The sequence below is a fragment of the Somniosus microcephalus genome, chromosome 10 (genome assembly GCF_052327205.1).
Source record: "Somniosus microcephalus isolate GS21.2 chromosome 10, FLI_Smic_1.0, whole genome shotgun sequence".
In the NCBI taxonomy this organism is placed as follows: Eukaryota; Metazoa; Chordata; class Chondrichthyes; order Squaliformes; family Somniosidae; genus Somniosus; species Somniosus microcephalus.
In genome coordinates, this window is record NC_140996.1 from 166,982,621 (window position 1) to 167,001,351 (window position 18,731).

The 18,731-nt window shown below is 44.2% G+C and overlaps 1 protein-coding gene across 2 annotated transcripts in view; it reads left to right on the forward strand.

Moving 5' to 3' along the window:
- Positions 1-18,731, forward strand: part of ddx10 (DEAD (Asp-Glu-Ala-Asp) box polypeptide 10) — a 74,548-nt gene that overhangs the window by 27,729 nt on the left and 28,088 nt on the right. For both annotated transcript variants that reach the window (XM_085999108.1, XM_085999109.1), the window contains exon 6: positions 4,075-4,264. In XM_085999108.1, coding sequence (XP_085855234.1) covers positions 4,075-4,264 — 190 coding nt within the window. The remainder of the gene's footprint in view (positions 1-4,074; positions 4,265-18,731) is intronic.

The window sequence follows — 18,731 nt, forward strand, 5'->3', positions numbered from 1 at the left end:
TCAATAAGGTTGGTCAATCAAGATTTTCCCTTTTGAAATCCATGCTGACTATTCATTATACTTTTCGTTTCTAGATCTTCTTCTATTCTCTCCTTTAGTAGGGATTCCATTATTTTTCCTACCACCGATGTTAAGCTGACTGGTCTATAATTCCCTGGACATATTCTTATCCCCCTTCTTAAATATAGGTATTATTACGTTAGCTATCCGCCAGTCCTCTGGCACGACACCTTTTTCTCACGAATTATTAAATATGTGTAGTTATGCCTCTGCTATCTCTTCCCCAGATTCTTTTAAAATGTGTGGATGCAATCCATCCGGACCAGGGGTTTTATCCTCTGAGTTTGATTAGTTTATTTAATATATCCCCTTTTTTATTTTAAATGCACTTATCTCATTACTCATCTCATCATCCAATGTCATGTCTACCTGTTCTATCTCCCTGGTAAATACCGAAGAGAAATAATGATTTAATATTTCTGCCATCTCCTTATCGTTACCTGTGGTATTGTCCTGTCTATCCCTTAATGGCCCTATTCCTATCCTAACCTTCCTTTTTTATTGATGTGCCTGTAAAATATTTTACTCTTTTGTTTTATGTTCCTTGATAATTTAATTTCATAGTTCCTCTTTGTCTTCCTAATTTTTTTTGACTTCTCTCCTAATCCCTTCGTATTCTCTTTTATCATGCACTTCTTTGCTGTCTATAAACTTAATGTATGCCTCTTTCCTTACCCTTAATTGTACCCTTGTGTCTTTATTCATCCATGGAGTCTCATTCGTGTTCAGTTTGTTCTTTCCTTTTAGTGGAATATATTTTTCCTGCACTCTGTTGAACAGCGTTTTAAATGTTTCCCATTGCTGTTCTACATCGTTGTTTGCCAATATTGTTGCCCATTTTATCTTCCCAAGTTCTATTCTCAGCCCCTCAAAATCAGCTTTTCTCCAATCTATTAACCTGGTTTTTGTCATTCTTATGTCCTTCTCTATTATCATCTTAAAGTGTATTATATTATGGTCACTATTACCTATATGTTCCCCTACTTTTACTTCTCTTATCTGCTGCGGCTCATTCCCCATTACTAGATCCAATAGCGAATCCTTTTTACATATTGGGTTAGAAAGGAGTCCTGTAAACATTGTAGGAACTCTTATCCCTTATCCCCTTTACTTACCTCTTTTGTCCAATTAATATCTGGGTAGTTGAAATCCCCCATGATTTATTCTATGTTTTTTACTCATTTCTCTAATTTGTCTGTATATTTCTTCCTCCACCTCCCTTCCACTTTTAGATGGTCTGTAGATTACACCTATTAGTGTGATTGATCCTTTATTATCTTTTATCTCTATCCATATGGATTCTATTTTTGTCTTGCTGATATCTATGTCCCTTTTTTCTACTGCCATTATGTTATCCCTAATAAGTACAGCTACTCCACCTCCTTTTTCCCCCTCTGTCTTTTCTAAATATGTTATACCCTGCAATGTTTAATTCCCAGTCCTGATTTTTTCTGTAGCCATGTCTCAGTAATCCCTACTATGTCTGGATCCTCCCAACGCATGATTGCCTCCAGCTCCCCTGTTTTATTATGGACACTGTGTGCATTGCTGTACAGACAGTTTAACTAATTTTTAATAGGATTTCCTCTCACTTTATGTTTAACCATCTTTTTAGACTCCTGTTCTATAACTCTATTTGCTCCCTTGCTGTCAATGTCCTCCCTTACTTTATTCTTTCCTATGCTCACTTTTCCTGTTTTGTTTATATTTAGGCTGCTTACATTGCTTGTAGATCCCTCCCCCCCTTCTTACTAGTTTAAAGCCTTTGCCATCTCCCTATTTACCCTATCTGCTCGGACATGGGTCCCATCCCGGTTCAGGTGGAGCCCATCCCATCGGTACAGCTCCAGCTTCTGGTGACAAAATGGATGATTACTTTGAACAAAAATTACCCCCTTTCAACTTATTTTTTCTCTCAAATAAATATTTTATCTGTTTTATGTTTGTTATAAGAATCATCTTTCATATTTAAATGGTTCTGAGAATATGGTGTCATTCAAAAGGATCTGAGTTTAAAAAAAAAAAAAAAAAAAAAAAAATTCTCTTTTCCCCCCCCCCCCCCAATTTTTGGATATTTTTTGAGTGATAGTAGTTTGTCCTAGGCTATGTACTAAAAAAAGAACTGCGTGCTCCCATACAACTACTAACACTGCTTCAAAGCTGGAAGTTCTGAGTGTCCTGGGATATGTGCTGGGGGATGTACTTGACCTGCATTTCATGGCACAGCTGCGATTGAGATCTGACTATCTGAGAAATTGCAATGTCCTATTACTTTGTGATGCAGAATGTTGGTGTCCTTTGTACATCATCACTGCACTGCCATGAGCTAATTCTAACAGTCAGCTTCTAGTTAAGGCCAACTAACTTCTTTTAATGTCAGATTTTTCATTGTACAGCAAATACATGATGAGCCTGAAATATCTTGTCCTACTTGTAAAAATATGAATTTTTTTAGTTGTCTCCCTGTTGCTTTCTGGGGTCTTCCTTTGCTGTGCATCTTCTAATTGTTCTGTTGTTGGCTTCTAAGAATTAGTTACGAATGGGGTGACTTGTGTTCCTCTTCACCCTGTGTCTTACCTGTGGCAGTGTGCCTGGCTTTCACTCTGTCTTCCTCAGTGATGTGCTTGATGTGAGGAACTCATCGTGTGGGAATTGAAACCGTTGAACTGCATCTCGTTCATCATCTTTTACAGATTGATAATGATAAGGCCATGAAGGTTTATGTGAGGATATCACAATGGTTCGGAGTGAAGGAAGGAGTCTGACAGGGCCACGTCTCATTGGCTGACATGTTCAGTATTGTTATGGACCATGATATGCTTGAGGCAATAGGAGGCAGAGAGACTAAAAGTTGTAAGGGTAGGCCAGGAACTGCTGTATGTGGAGGATGGTACTATTCTCCCATCATTCTTGGTTACTATCCTTCTGATAAGTAAGGACTTCTATGCTGAAAGAAGGGGATGCTCAATGCAAGGTTTTCAGTAGTACAAAGACGAGTAAGTTAAGATAAAGGAAGATTGAATTTTTTTTTTATAGTTGCTGTGAAAAAAATGGTTAGGAGGTGGAAGTGGTGTATGAGTTTGTATATCTGGGAAGCTCAATGCCTGAAGAAGAGGATGTATGAAGGTGATGAAGACATGTTGTCTAGCTGTAATTATCTTGACAGGCTATGGAAATTGCTTGGAGGACAGAGATCATGGACTGTGAAATGGAGCATGCACAAAGCTAGTGTCCAGTTGACATTTTTATCTGGTATTGAGAGCTGGATCGCGAGAAAGGCACAGAAGCAGAAGTTGTGTTTTTGGATTGCATTGTGTGAGGATGTTGGATATTTACTGAGAGTTTAGAGTGACCCAACACTGAATTAAAGTGAATGAGTGGCCTGCATATTGAACATTTTGCAATGAGACGATTCTGATGAGCAACTTTTTATGCTGTGTGGCTGAGGACCTGTACCTGCAGTAGGCTGTAGAATAACTTCCAGCTGTGACAAGTTCAATAGGGAGACCAGAGCTGAAGTGATATATGGGGAGACCACAGACTGATGCTTGGAAGAGCTGGTGAGGGGGATTGCAGTTTCTAAGATTTGTAATGTCTGGCCAATCTGGTTCGAATCACTGACTGATCTCACCACTCTGGATGCAATGCATTGAAGATCCAATTTACTGTGGCATCGTGCTGTCCTGGAACAAAATCATAGTTTCTTAGAATAAAATAGAATAATCTTGCTTTTAATTTTCTGGTCAAATGCTACTACAGTCCTTAAAGGGATAAGTGCACTTGGTAAGTGTGTTTGATTGTATCAGGACTGCACTCTACACAATTAGAAGAAAGCTTATCTGTATTTAACTACTTTTGCTTGTAGCTGTCAGGAACTAGGCTTGATTACAACAGTGGATCATTGCAGATTCTATTGTAATGTAAAAGGTTCAGCAGTAAATATGTTCAGATTGGAGTTGATTTGTGTATAATCCTTTGCCTTCATCAGATGTTTTTTTTTCTCTCTTATTACAGTCTTGGATGAAGCTGACCGAGTTTTGGATATGGGGTTTTCTGAGACCATGACTGCCATTGTGGAAAACCTCCCTAAGAAACGCCAGACTTTGCTTTTCTCAGCAACTCAAACCAAATCTGTCAAGGACTTGGCGCGACTGAGCCTGAAAGACCCGGAGTACATTTGGGTTCATGAAAATGCTAAATTCAGGTAGGTTGACATTATTTTGTTTAACATAACAAGGCTGTAAACTTGCTGCAGGCTCTCGGACTTTTATTTCCAGTAAGAAAACTGTAAATAATAATCACTTTTATTCTAGTGTAATGCTTATATCCTGAGTGCCCTGTAGGCTATTCACAACTTGTCTCCTGCGTCAGGCATCAATGACAGTTGTACTGTTTGTCTTGTTTTTGTTTTTTTAAAACATAATTTAGTTACAACTTTAATGAAGTTACAGGTAAGTTTACAGAGAAAAATAATCCAGTATGTTTATGCCCCCACTCCACCCTGTTCCTTGGGTCTTCATGTTTACTTTTGGTTTTTTTCTTTTTTTGTTCTTGTTCTTCTTCCTTTCTCTCTTCACCTCTCCTCCTCTCTGTTGAGTGGGTAATGATGGATTAGACTGCCTCGGGAGCAATGGCATTTCTGAAGTGGTGAAAATCAGTGTTGACTTCCATGAATTCTAGAACTTGGAGTGGGTGGGGGAGGATCCAGGCGTCGTGGCCCACGTAGGAACCAACGACATAGGTAGAACTAGGAATGAGGTTCTACTGAGGGAGTTTGAGGAGCTAGGATCCAAATTAAAAAAGCAGAACCTCAAAGGTAATGATCTCTGGATTGTTACCTGAGCCACCTGCAAATTGGCATAGAGACAAACAGATTAGAGGTTTAAATGCGTGGCTCAAAGAGTGGTGTGGGAGGAAGGGGTTTCAGTTCATGGGGCACTGGCACCAGGAAAGAGGGAGCTGTTCTGTTGGGACGGGCTCCACATCCTCGGTTCCGAGGGACTGCCTAAGAAGAAGAAAATAATGAAGGAGAGTGGGAGGCTTCAGGAAAGAGAAAATTTAAAAGCAGCGAGAGAAATGTCAAGGCTCTAGAGCAGAGTAAAGTTTTGGGTAAAAATAAGCAGAGTGGGTCAGGAAGGGACAGGGAGAGTAACGAAGGTAATAAGGCATCAGTGACTAAGGTGACATCAAGGAAAAATAGAAATAAGTCAAAGCTAAAGGCACTATATCTGAATGCGCGAAACATTTGCGACAAAATAGATGAATTAATAGCGCAGATAGAAATTAACAAGTTTGATCTAATAGCCACAATGGAGATGTGGTTGCAAAGTGGCCAAGGTTGGGAACTAAATATTCCAGGATACTTAACTTTTAGAAGAGATAGGCAAAATGGAAAAGGAGGCGGGGTAGCCCTGATGATAAAGGATGGGATAAAGACAGTGGAGAGAAATGATCTTCGCTCCGAAAATCAAGAAGTAGAATCAGTTTGCGTAGAGCTAAGAAACAGCAAGGGGCAGAAAACATTGGTGGGAGTTGTTTATAGGCTCCCAAACAGTAGTTGAAATGTAGGGCAGTGTATAAATCAGGAAATTAGAGGTGCATGTAACAAGGGTAATACAGTAAGCATGAGGGACTTTAATCTACATATTGACTGGGCAAACCAAATTTGCAGTAATAGCGTGGAGGACGAATTCATGGAATGTATGCAAGATAGTTTAAGATCTTGCATAAATGTTAAAAAGACAAATTTAAAGGCACTATCTGAATGCACGAAGCATTCGTAATAAGATAGATGAATTAACAGCGGAAATAGATGTAAACGGATATGATATAATTGTGATTACGGAGACATGGCTGCAGGGTGACCAAGGCTGGGAGCTGAATATCCAAGGATATTCGATATTTAGGAAGGACAGGCAAAAAGGAAAAGGAGGTGGGGTGGCGTTGTTGGTAAAGGATGAAATTAGACCAATAGTGAGAGAGGATATTGGCTCAGAAAATCAAGATGTAGAATCAGTCTGGGTGGAGCTAAGAAGCACCGAGGGGCAGAAAATATTGGTGGGAGTTGTCTATAGCGAAGGTTCACCAGACTGATTCCTGGGATGGCACGGCTGTCGTATGAGGAGAGATTGGGTCGACTAGGCCTGTATTCACGAGTTTAGAAGAATGAGAAGGGATCTCATTGAAACGTATAAAGTTCTGACAGGGCTAGACAGACTGGATGCAGAGAGGATGTTTCCCCTGGCTGGAGGGTCTAAAACGAGGGGTCACAGTCTCAGGATACGGGGTAGGACATTTAGGACTGGGATGAGGAGAAATTTCTTCACACAGAGGGTGGTGAACCTATGGAATTCTCTACCACAGAAGGCTGTGGAGGCCAAGTCACTGAATATATCTAAGAAGGAGATAGATAGGCATCAAGGGGTATGGGGAGAGAGCAGGAATATAGTATTGAGAAGGAGGATCAGCCATGATCATATTGAATGGCGGAGCAGGCTCGAAGGGCCAAATGGCCTACACCTCCTATTTTTCTGTCTATGTTCTATGTTTTGTAGATCAGTATGTTGAGGAACCAACTAGGGAACAGGCTATTGTCGATCTAGTATTGGGCAATGAGAATGGGTTAATTAATAACCTTGCAGTAAAGGGGCCTTTAGGGAAGAGTGACCATAATATGATAGAATTTTATATTGAGTTTGAAAGTGATTTAGTTAAATCTGAAACTAGGGTCTTAAATCTAAACAAAGCAAACTACGTATGTATGAGGGATGAGTTGGCTACGGTAGATTGGGAAACTGCATTAAAAGGTATGATGGTAGACAAGCAATGACTAGCATTTAAAGAATTAATACAAAATTTACAACAAATATACATTCCTTTAAGGCACAAAAACCCTACAGGAAAAGTGGTCTAACCTTGGCTAACAAGAGAAGTTAAAGATAGTATTAGATCAAAGGAAGAGGCTTATAATGTTGCCAAAAAGAGTCGTAAGCCTGAGGATTGGGAGGATTTTAGAATTCAGCAAAGGAGGACCAAGAAATTGATAAAGAAAGGGAAAATAGAAATATGAGAGTAAACTAGCGAGAGACAAAAAAGAGTGTAAAAGCTTCTATAGGTATGTAAAAAGGAAAAGATTAGCGAACGTAAATCTGGGTCCCTTACAGGCTGAGACAGGAGAAATTATAATGGGGAATAAGGAAATGGCAGAGAAATTAAACAAATACTTTGTGTCTGTCTTCACGGAAGAAGACACAAATACCTTCCTGGAAATAGTGGCGAAGCAAGGGTCTAGTGAGAATGAGGAACTGAAAGAAATTAGTATTAGTAAAAAAATAGTACTGGAGAAATTAATGGGACTGAAAGCCGATAAATCCCTTGGACCTGATGGCCTACATCCTAGGGTTTTGAAAGAGTTGGCTATAGCGATCGTGGATGCATTGGTTGTCATTTTCCAAAATTCCACTATTTAAGAAAGGAGGGAAGAGAGTAAACGGGAACTACTGACCAGTTAGCTTGACATCAGTAGTAGGGAAAATGCTAGAATCTATTATTAAGGACATGGTAACGGCGCTTAGAAAATTGTTGTGTATTTTGAATGTGTATTAGAATTGTCCCACATGGGATACCGTAGTGGTGATTTGCAATGCACTATGGGAAATGTTGTGCATTGAGTGAAGAAGCACATTGTAAATAAAATGGCCGTTAACTAAACTCTCCACCCCGGAGTCCTCCTTAATTGTTATATAGGTAAGGGTATAAAACCCCTTGAGACACAACAAAACTGGCGACGAGTACGACGGACTTGCGCATCACTTTGCACTGGAATCGGCGATGTTTAAAGTAAGAAGTTCCTGTCTTTTCTTAATGGCGCGCCCGCAGTTTAGTGCTGATGCAATCGCCTCGTAAAGGTGGCGGTTCGTGTGTTACACAAAGAAGGGGGAGAGTAACGATACAGTGAAACGTAGTGGAGGAAAAGGACTGTAAAAATAAAAAAAAAATAACAAGATGGCTATGCTAACCGGAGCGTTTGGACCATTTGATGAAACATAAGAACATAAGAAATAGGAGCAGGAGTAGGCCAATCGGCCCCTCGAGCCTGCTCCGCCATTCAATAAGATCATGGCTGATCTGATCCTAACCGCCAATCTACTATCACAGAACCATCTCCTGAATCTAACAGAATTAGACACACGAAATAGGAGCAGGATCAGGCTACACGGCCCCTGGGCCCGCTCCGCTACCCACAGGGCCATGTCCGATCCGAACCTAGACTCATGTCCAAATTCCTGCCCGCTCCCCGTAACCCTTAGTTCCCTTTACTTCTAGGAAACTGTCTATTTCTGTTTTAAATTTATGTAATGATGTAGCTTCTACAGCTTTTTGGGGCAGCATATTCCATGGACCTACCACCCTCTGAGTGAAGTAGTTCCTCCTCATCTCAGTTTTGAAAGAGCAGCCCCTTATTCTAAGACTATGCCCCCTAGTTCTAGTTTCACCCATCATCGGGAACATCCTCCCCGCATCCACCCGATCCAACCCCTTCACAATCTTCTATGTTTCAATAAGATCGCCTCTCATTCTTCTGAACTCCAATGAGTAGAGTCCCAATCCGAGTGAACCTTCTTTGTACTGACTCGAGAGCAAGTATGTCTTTTCTTAAGTATGGACACCAAAACTGTATGCAGTATTCCAGGTGCGGTCTCACCAATACCTTGTACAACTGAAGCAATACCTCCCTATTTTTATATTCTATCCCCCTAGCAATGAAAGCCAACATTCCATTGGCCTTCTTAATCACTTGCTGCACCTGCATACTAACCTTTTGAGTTTCGTGCACCAGGACCCCCAGATCCCTTTGTACTTCAGTACTTTCCAGTTTCTTGCCATTAAGATAATAACTTGCTCTACGATTTTTCCTGCCAAAGTGCATAACCTCACACTTTCCAGTATTGTATTCCATCTGCCAAATCTCTGCCCACTTACTTAGCCTGTTGATGTCCCCTTGCAGGTATTTTATGTCCTCCTCACTCACTACTTTCCCTCCCATCTTAGTATCATCTGCAAACTTTGATATGTTACACTCGGTCCCCTCCTCCAAATCGTTAATATAGATTGTAAAGAGTTGGGGACCCAGCACTGACCCCTGCGGAACACCACTAGTTACTGATTGCCAGTCTGAGAATGAACCATTTATCCCAACTCTCTGCCTTCTGTTAGATAGCCAATCCTCTATCCATGCCAGAATATTACCCCCAATCCTGTGATTTTTTATCTTAAGCAATAATCTTTTGTGTGGCACCTTGTCAAATGCCTTTTGGAAGTCTAAATACACTACGTCCACCGGTTCCCCTTTATCCACCCTATATGTTACTTCCTCAAAGAACTCCAGCAAATTTGTCAAACAGCGGAGCAATGGAGTGCATATACAGAGTGTTTCGGATTTTTCGTGACTGCAAATGGCATTAAAGATGACGTGAAAGTGGCGACGTTCCTCAGTGTGATCGGAGCAAAAACATTTGGCTTGTTACGGAGTTTGATGCACCCGGATAAGCCTGGCGCTAAGACATATGATCAGATTGTGGAAGTTTTGGAAACACATTTCGCACCCAAGCCGCTGCTGATTGCCGAGAGGTTCAGGTTTCACAAACGAAACCAAGGGGAGGGTGAGTCCATAGCCGAATATGTTGCAGTGCTAAAGAAGCTAACTGAGCATTGTGAGTTTGGTGAAACTCTAAATGACACTGTCCGTGATAGCTTTGTGTGTGGATTAAGATGTGAAGCAACACAGAAGCGCTTGCTCACGACTGGCAAACTGATGCTTAAATCAGCAGTGGAGCTCGCTGTGTCTATGGAGTTAGCAGCTAAAGATGCACAGCTGTTGGGGGCTGCAACAAGAGTGCACAGGGTAGCAGCTACACCGGATAAGCATGGAAAGGGCGCCAGAGAGTGTTACAGATGTGGAAGGTCAGGTCATCAGCCATCTGACTGCTGGTGTAAAGACCTGACCTGTCGGAAATGTGAAAAGGAAGGACACATTGAACGTGTGTGTAAAGGGCAAAGCAAACAATCCTACACCGAGACACACAAAAACAAACAAGGAAACACATCCAACTGGGGTTCTAAGAAGAAAAACCTACACATGGTGAAACAAGAACAGGAAGACAGTGACACAGACTCTGATGGGGAGCTGAATCTCCATGTGTTAATGGTGAATGGAGGCTCATCAGGCTATGGAGTCACTCCACTACTAGAGGGAATACCGGTCAAAATGGAGCTGGACACGGGGGCTGCTGTCTCCTTGATTTCAGAGAAGCTATTCCAAGAAAAACTGAACCACCTATCACTGACGCCGGCCAAGCTCATCTTAAAGACCTACACTGGGGAAACAGTCCCAATGCTGGGTAAGACGGAGGTCAAGGTGGAGCTTAATGGACAAACCGTAATGCTGCCAGTTTACGTGGTCAAGGGTGACTATTCATCCCTGATGGGCAGGCCATGGTTGGAGAAAATTCATCTGGATTGGAAAAAAGTGAATGCGGTGTCAGTCGAAGAGGCGGGGCTAGCGGCAGTGTTGACAAAGCATGCGGCTGTCTTTGACGGAGAATCGGGGAGTATGAAGGGGATTACGGTCAAACTCAAGGTGAAGCCAGCCACGATTCCTGAAGGCCAGGAACGTTCCCTACGCCCTCAGACCAAAGGTGGAGGCTGACCTGGAGCGTCTGGTCAAGATGGGGGTCCTGGTGCCGGTTTCGCACAGTGAGTGGGCCACGCCTGTGGTACCAGTGATGAAGAGTGACGGCGCGGTTCGCTTATGTGGAGATTTTAAAGTAACAGTGAATCCTGTGCTCTCAGCTGAACAGTACCCCCTCCCCATCATTGAAGATCTTTTCGCGGGTCTAGCAGGCGGTCAGAAGTTTAGCAAGATTAATCTATGCCAAGCCTACTTGCAGATGCATGTAGAAGAGGACTCCCAGAAGTACCTCACCATCACCACCCACAAGGGCCTCTACAGGTACTGCCGCTTACCCTTTGGTATAACGTCAGCACCAGCATTGTTTCAGCGGGCTATGGACCAGATCTTAAGCGGCATTCCAGGGGCACAATGTTACCTCGACGATATCCTTGTCACAGGAAAGGACGACAACGAGCATCTGCAGAACCTGACGAAGACACTGGGAAGACTTGAAGAATATGGCTTACGCGTTCGCAAGGACAAATGCGAATTTTTCAAGCCATCAGTGGAGTACCTAGGCCATGTCATCGACGCGGACGGCCTACACACAGCACCGTCGAAAGTGAAAGCCATTGCCGACGCTCCTGCAACGACAAATGTCGGCCAGCTGCGGTCATTCTTAGGTCTCCTGAACTATTACGGAAAGTTTATTCCACAGCTGGCATCACTGTTGAAGCCATTACATGAGTTGCTGTGTCAGGGCAAGGCCTGGGCATGGACGAAGGAGTGCGAAGCTACATTCAAGAAAGCCAAAGCAACTTTGACTGACCCCAGAGTGTTGACGCACTTTGACCCGTCGTTGCAGATTCAGCTGGCCTGTGACACGTCTCCTTATGGCGTCGGCGCGGTCGTGTCCCACATCTTTCCCTCAGGCGAAGAGAAGCCGATTGCATTCGCGTCAAGGTCCCTGATCAAGGCGGAGGTGAAATACCCGCAGATCGAAAAAGAGGCTTTGGGCATCATCTTTGGAATCAAAAAGTTCCATCACTACTTGTTCGGAAGGAAATTCACCTTGCTGACGGATCATCGTCCTCTGACATCAATCTTTGGTCCACACACAGGAATACCCTCCCTGGCAGCGTGCAGGATGCAGCGCTGGGCGCTGATGTTAAGCGCTCACAATTACAACATCAAATACCGGAGGTCAGCAGCACATGGCAATGCGGACGGATTGTCAAGACTTCCGCTGCCGGTGCCCTCTGAAGGCTGTGAGCAGAAGATTTTCTACTTTGACATGGTGAGCAATGCCCCTGTCACGGCCCGGCAGGTCAAGAAAGAGACCAGAGTGGACCCTACGCTATCCAAGGTGCTGGATCGTTTGATGCGAGGAGACGGGTCACGGGTGTCAGACGCACCACCTGAGCTCCTACCTTACCTGTCAAGAGGGAAGGAGTTCTCTGTCACATCAGGATGCCTCCTTTGGGACACGCGAGTGATCATACCACCAAAGCTGCGGAAACATGTCCTCAACGAGCTGCACTCAGGACATTGTGGTATTGTCCGGATGAAGGAGCTGGCACGAAGCTACTTCTGGTGGCCCGGTCTGGATCATGAAATTGAGGTTGAAGCGAAATCATGCCCATCATGCGAGACAACCAGGGATAAGCCAAGAGCAGCGCCACTGCATCCATGGGAATGGCCGGCGACACCGTGGCAACGGATCCATCTGGACTTCGCGGGACCAGTGGAAGGAGCGATGTTCCTGGTCGCGGTGGACCAATCGTAGAGCAAGTTATTATCTTAATGGCAAGAAACTGGAAAGTACTGAAGTACAAAGGGATCTGGGGGTCCTGGTGCACGAAACTCAAAAAGTTAGTATGCAGGTGCAGCAAGTGATTAAGAAGGCCAATGGCATGTTGGCTTTCATTGCTAGGGGGATAGAATATAAAAATAGGGAGGTATTGCTTCAGTTGTACAAGGTATTGGTGAGACCGCACCTGGAATACTGCATACAGTTTTGGTGTCCATACTTAAGAAAAGACATACTTGCTCTCGAGTCAGTACAAAGAAGGTTCACTCGGTTAATCCCGGGGATGAGGGGATGGACATATGAGGAGAGGTTGAGTAGATTGGGACTCTACTCATTGGAGTTCAGAAGAATGAGAGGCGATCTTATTGAAACATATAAGATTGTGAAGGGGTTGGATCGGCCTGCTCCGCTACCCGCTAGCCTGATCCTGCTCCTATTTCGTGTGTCTAATTCTGTTAGATTCAGGAGATGGTTCTGTGATAGTAGATTGGCGGTTAGGATCAGATCAGTCATGATCTTATTGAATGGCGGAGCAGGCTCGAGGGGCCGATTGGCCTACTCCTGCTCCTATTTCTTATGTTCTTATTCCAAATGGCCGGAGGTTGCAATAATGTCCACTACCACTACGGAGAAAACCATCGAGACTCAGAGAGATGTTCGGGCGATTTGGTCTGCCGGGGCAGATCGTAACCGACAATGGAACACCGTTCACATCCCAGGAGATGGAGGAGTTCCTCAAGAGCAATGGAATCCAGCGCATGTTCTCCGCGCCTTATCATCCATCCACGAATGGATTGGCGGAGAGATTTGTCAGAACGCTGAAACGCGCGTTGAAAGCGGCAAGAAGTGATGCTCCTCTAAAGCAGCGCCTGAATGCTTTCCTGCTGAAATACCGAAACACGCCTCATGCTACGACTGGAGCATCTCCTGCTTACCTACTCGTGGGAAGGCAGTTACGGACACGCCTTGACCTGCTGAGGCCAACGTCCACAGAAGCAGTGGTGCACGCCAATCAGCAGGATCAAGTCAGCAGACGAGCTCAGAGGTCCAAAGAACCACACTTTGTGGTGGGGGGGCAAAGTCCTCGCGCGGTGGGTCCCGGCTACGGTCATTCAAAAGACGGGCCCTGTTTCATACCGAGTCCGCACCGGAGACGACCGTACATGGAGACGGCATGTAGTCCAGTTACTGCCAAGACAGTCGCCACAGGTAACCCAAGAAACAGAGGATCAAGGACCTGCTGGGGGCTTCGGCAGGGACTGGCCGCCCGACCCTGAGACGGTGGCACCATCCACTCTTGTGCCATCGAGGGAGGAAGCCATGCCTGCAGGGTCATGGGAGAGCCAGCCAGAGCCTGCTCCTGAGACTAGGCGTTACCCCCAAAGAGAAAGGCAGCCTCCAGAGCACCTTAGTTACAGTTAGTGCTAACCTGTGTGCATGGGGCAGAATAATCCTCAGGGTTAGCGGATTGTAGAGGCAGTCTACCCTCTCTTCCATAGTTATAGTCATTTTCAGTTATTCTGTTTTGTGGACATTCTATTTTAAGGGGGAGGAAATATGTTGTGTATTTTGAATGTGTATTAGAATTGTCCCACATGGGATACTGTAGTGGTGATTTGCAATGCACTATGGGAAATGTGCATTGAGTGAAGAAGCACATTGTAAATAAAATGGCCGTTAACTAAACTCTCCACCCCGGAGTCCTTCTTAATTGTTATATAGGTAAGGGTATAAAACCCCTTGAGACACAACACAAATGGTATGTTGGCCTTTATTACAAGAGGATTTGAGTATAAGAGTAAAGACGTCTTACTGCAATTATATAAGGCCCTGGCGAGACCACACCTGGAGTATTGTGTACAGTTTTGGTCTCCTTACCTAAGAAAGGATATACTTGCCATAGAGGGAGTGCAACGAAGGTTCACCAGACTGATTCCTGGGATGGGGGGATTGTCCTATGAGGACAGATTGAGTAGACTAGGCCTATATTCTCTAGAGTTTAGAAGAATGAGAGGTGATCTCATTGAAACATACAAAATTCTTACAGGGCTTTACAGGGTAGATGCAGGGAGGATGTTTCCCCAAGCTGGGGAATCTAGACCAGGGATCACAGTCTCCGAATAAGCGGTTGTTTATTTAGGACTGAGATGAGGAGAAATCTCTTCAGAGGGTGGTGAATCTTTGAAATTCTCTACCCCAGAGGGCTGTGGAGACTCAGTCGTTGAGTATATTCAAGACAGAGATCATAGATTTTTGAATATTAAGGGAATCAAGGAATATGAGGATAATGCAGGAAAGTGGAGATGAGGCAGACGATCAGCCATGATCTTATTGAATGGTGGAGCAGGCTCGTAGGGCCAAATGGCCTACTCCGGCTCCTAATTCTTATGTACTTATGAAATGCAGATTGCAGAAAGCTCATCACAGACTTTTAAAAAGCAATATCAACGATTTGAATTTTATTTTTTACCCTTCCTAGGGATTAATATTTAATACAGGTACAGTAATTATTTTGTAGACAGCTAATCCCTGTTCAAATCAGCTCAACCTTGACGGCCATTTGCTAGACGGTGGCATGTTCTAATTATTCTGTAGCTCACTGTGATTTCAGAGTGACTGATCACTGATCCACCAGTGTGATACTGGCCTCAGCTGTTTGAGTTGTCTCGATTGCTCCCTGCTAATATTGCTGCTCCCTTCTTCCATAGACACTGCTCTTGATGAAATTTGACTCCCTGCAGATTTGCATAATTTTACCTTACTGAGCAAAGTGTCAGTTTTGTATGAGATGTGGGCTTTATATTTACAGCTAAACAGAGTTGGCTTCTGCTTTGTCAGTTCTTTCATTCATGGTACCAGCTTTGTTGCGGACAATGAAAGCATGGACTGCAGATGTTTATCAGTGAACTTTGAGCAGGAGCTCGCTTTCTGCAGGTCTTTTTGAGAAACTTTTTATTACACACACACACACACACACACACACACACACACACACACACACACACACACTGAAAGCAGGTAATGAATGTGATACTGCAGACATCTAGATTCCTCTGTATAATACAGGCACACCTACCACATCAGACTTGCTCTTCAGCTGGCCATTGCATTGAATTAGTTGTATCTGAATGTTTGGTGGAGCATACACACCGATATAAAAAGGGTTTCAAACCCCTCTGAATCTGGCAATCTGTCATGAAAATGTTGGAAATCGTCCAAGAGTAGTTGCTGCAGAGATCAGATTCTGTTAATGCTATTAGAAATTCAGTGGATTACTTATCAGTGTGAAAAATATGAACCTAATTTGGGTTTATTTACCCTTTATGCTCCCTGCATACTCTCCAAAGCAGTAAGTTCATGATCATGTTGGGGTTATCCACGTTTATCTCAAAGATTTTCAGCTGGGTCATGCCCACATTGTTAGTTGTTTCATCCATGGCAAGACTGTGCCACATGAAGCTCTGATCTTTTCAACCAGTTGTTCTTATGACCCCCCCCCCCCCCCATATAGTTTCTCCTACACATGATTTTGTTGCATGATAAGCAAGTGTTGTTGTAGAAGGACCTCTTTAACTTGTTAGACAATTTCTGTCATGGCCTTGCAGTGCCTCACAAAAGCACTTTCAGTGTAATAGTGCCCAACATAATAAAACTGTCTGGGACTGTGATCCATATCACTCTTAACATGTTGGCAAACATAGTGCTATAGTGGGATTGATTTTTCAGTTTGTTGACCTCATAGCTCAATTTACCTTTTTGTCCTGCAAATTTGGATTCCTGTTTAGTTTTTGTAGCACTTTCACTGTATATTCTTGGCACTGCACAGTGTGTGACACATGAAACAGAAGGCCCTCATCACTGTAAGGTACTAATCTGTCTACCTGTCTTGAAAGATGTGAATTTCAAAATCTTTCTTCTCCTCTTCCTGCAGCTCTGCCTGCCATTTCAATTTGGCAGGATTGCTTTTATAAAACACAATAGGATATCTAAAATGGATAGTTGGGTGCAGAAACTCAGGAAAAATAAGTAAAAATGTGTTGTCCTGCAGTACAAGTTTGATTCTTAACATGATGCGCATTCTGCTGAGGTACTTCTTTGATTCAATTGTTCTCTGGTCAGCCAAGTGTAGCTTAATGTATATGTCCCAACATACATTCGCAGAGCTCTACTCATTGGTGTACAAATGCTGATTGAAGTTTTTGTTATTAAAAAGGCTAACTGGCAGTTACTTGGGTTAGCAGTTATACTGCAGGTGGTGCAAACCTGAAGCAATGTGAAACTTCCTGCTTCAAGATGGTCTCAGACTGCATACCAAATTTGATGTGCACCTTTACAATAGCAAAATACAGCGGATGCTGGAAATCTGAAATAACAACAGCAGAAAACGCTGGAAATACTCAGCAGGCCAGGCAGCAACCGTGGAGAGTGAAACAGAGTTAACGTTTCTGGTCTGGGACCCTTCATCAGAACTGGAAGAAGCTGGAGATGTAACAGATATTAAGCAGGTGCAGAGACAGGCAGGGGGAGGGGAAGGAATTGAAGGAATATACTGTGCTTTTGTAACAGGCAGGAAAGATAAAATGTTGCAAATGGGAATGGCAAAATCATACAGCATGAAAAATGGGGGCAGGGGTTATAGTTTGAAATTGTTGAACTCAATGAGTCCAGAAGGCTGTAAATTGCCTAATGGAAATATGAGGTGCTGTTCTTCGAGCTTAAGTTGAGCTACATTGGAACAATGTAATAGGCCGAGGACAGAGAGATCAGAGTGGGAGTGAAGCGGTGAATTAAAGTGACAGGCGACCGGAAGCTCAGGGTCACCCTTACGGACTGAACGGAGGTGTTCCGCAAAGCGGTCGCCCAATCTGTGTTTGGTCTCCCCAATGTAGAGGAGACCACATCGTGAGCAGCGAATACAGTATACTAAATTGCAAGAAGTACAAGTAAATCGCTGTTTCACCTGGAAGGGGTGTTTGGGGCCCTGGACAGTGGGAAGGGAGGAGGTAAAAGGGCATGTGTTGCATCTCCTGTGCCTGCACGGGAAGGGCTGTTAGGGGTGATTGAGGAGTGGACTAGGGTGTCGCGGAGGGAGCGGTCCCTTCGGAATGCTGAAAAGGGAGGTGAGGGGAAGATGCGTTTGGTGGTGGGATCACGTTGGAGATGGCGGAGGATGATCCGTTGAATGTGGAGGCTGGTGGGGTGAAAGATGAGGACAAGGGGAACCCTATCATGGTTCTGGGTGGGAGGGGAAGGGGTGAGAGCAGAAGTGCGGGAAATGGAACGGACAAGTGTCCACCACAGTAGAGGAGAATCCTCGGTTAAGGAAAAAGGAAGACATGTCGGAAGCACTGGTATGGAAGGTGGCATCGTCAGAACAGACGCGGCGGAGACGGAGAAACTGGGCGAATGGAATAGAGTCCTTGCAGGAAGCGGGGTGGGAGGAATTGTAGTCCAGGTAGCTGTGGGAGTCAGTGGGCTTGTAGTGGATGTTTGTTGAAAGCCGATCGCCAGGAATGGAGACGGAGAAGTCAAGGAAGGGAAGAGAAGAGTCAGAGATGGACCATGTGAAGGTGAGGGAAGGGTGGAAATTGGAAGTAAAGTGAATGAACTTATCTAGTTCAGGGCGAGAGCAGGAAACGGCACCGATACAGTCATCGATGTACTGGAAAAAGAGGTGAGGGAGGGGACCTGAGTAGGACTGGAACAAAGAATGTTCCACATATCCTATGAAAAGGCAAGCATAGCTAGGGCCCATGCGGGTTCCCATAGCAACACCTTTAATTTGGAGGAAGTGAGTGGAGTCAGAGGAGAAGTTGTTCAATGTGAGAACAAGTTCAGCCAGGCGGAGGAGGGTGGTGGTGGATGGGGACTGGTTGGGCCCCTGTTTAAGGGAGAAGCGGAGTGCCCTCGGGCTGTCCTGGTGGGGGATGGAGGTGTAGCGGGAGTGGACGTCCATAGTGAAAAGGAGACGGTTGGGGCCAGGAAACTGGAAACTGTTAAAGTGACGGAGGGCGTCGGAAGAGTCGCGAATGTAGGTGGGAAGAGACTGGACAAGGGGAGAAAAAAAGAGTCGAGATAGGAAGAGATAAGTTCCATGAGGCAAGAACAGGCTGAAACGATGGGTCTACCAGGACAGTCCTGTTTGGGGATCTTGGGAAGGAGGTCGAAGCGGGGCTGGGGGACTATGAG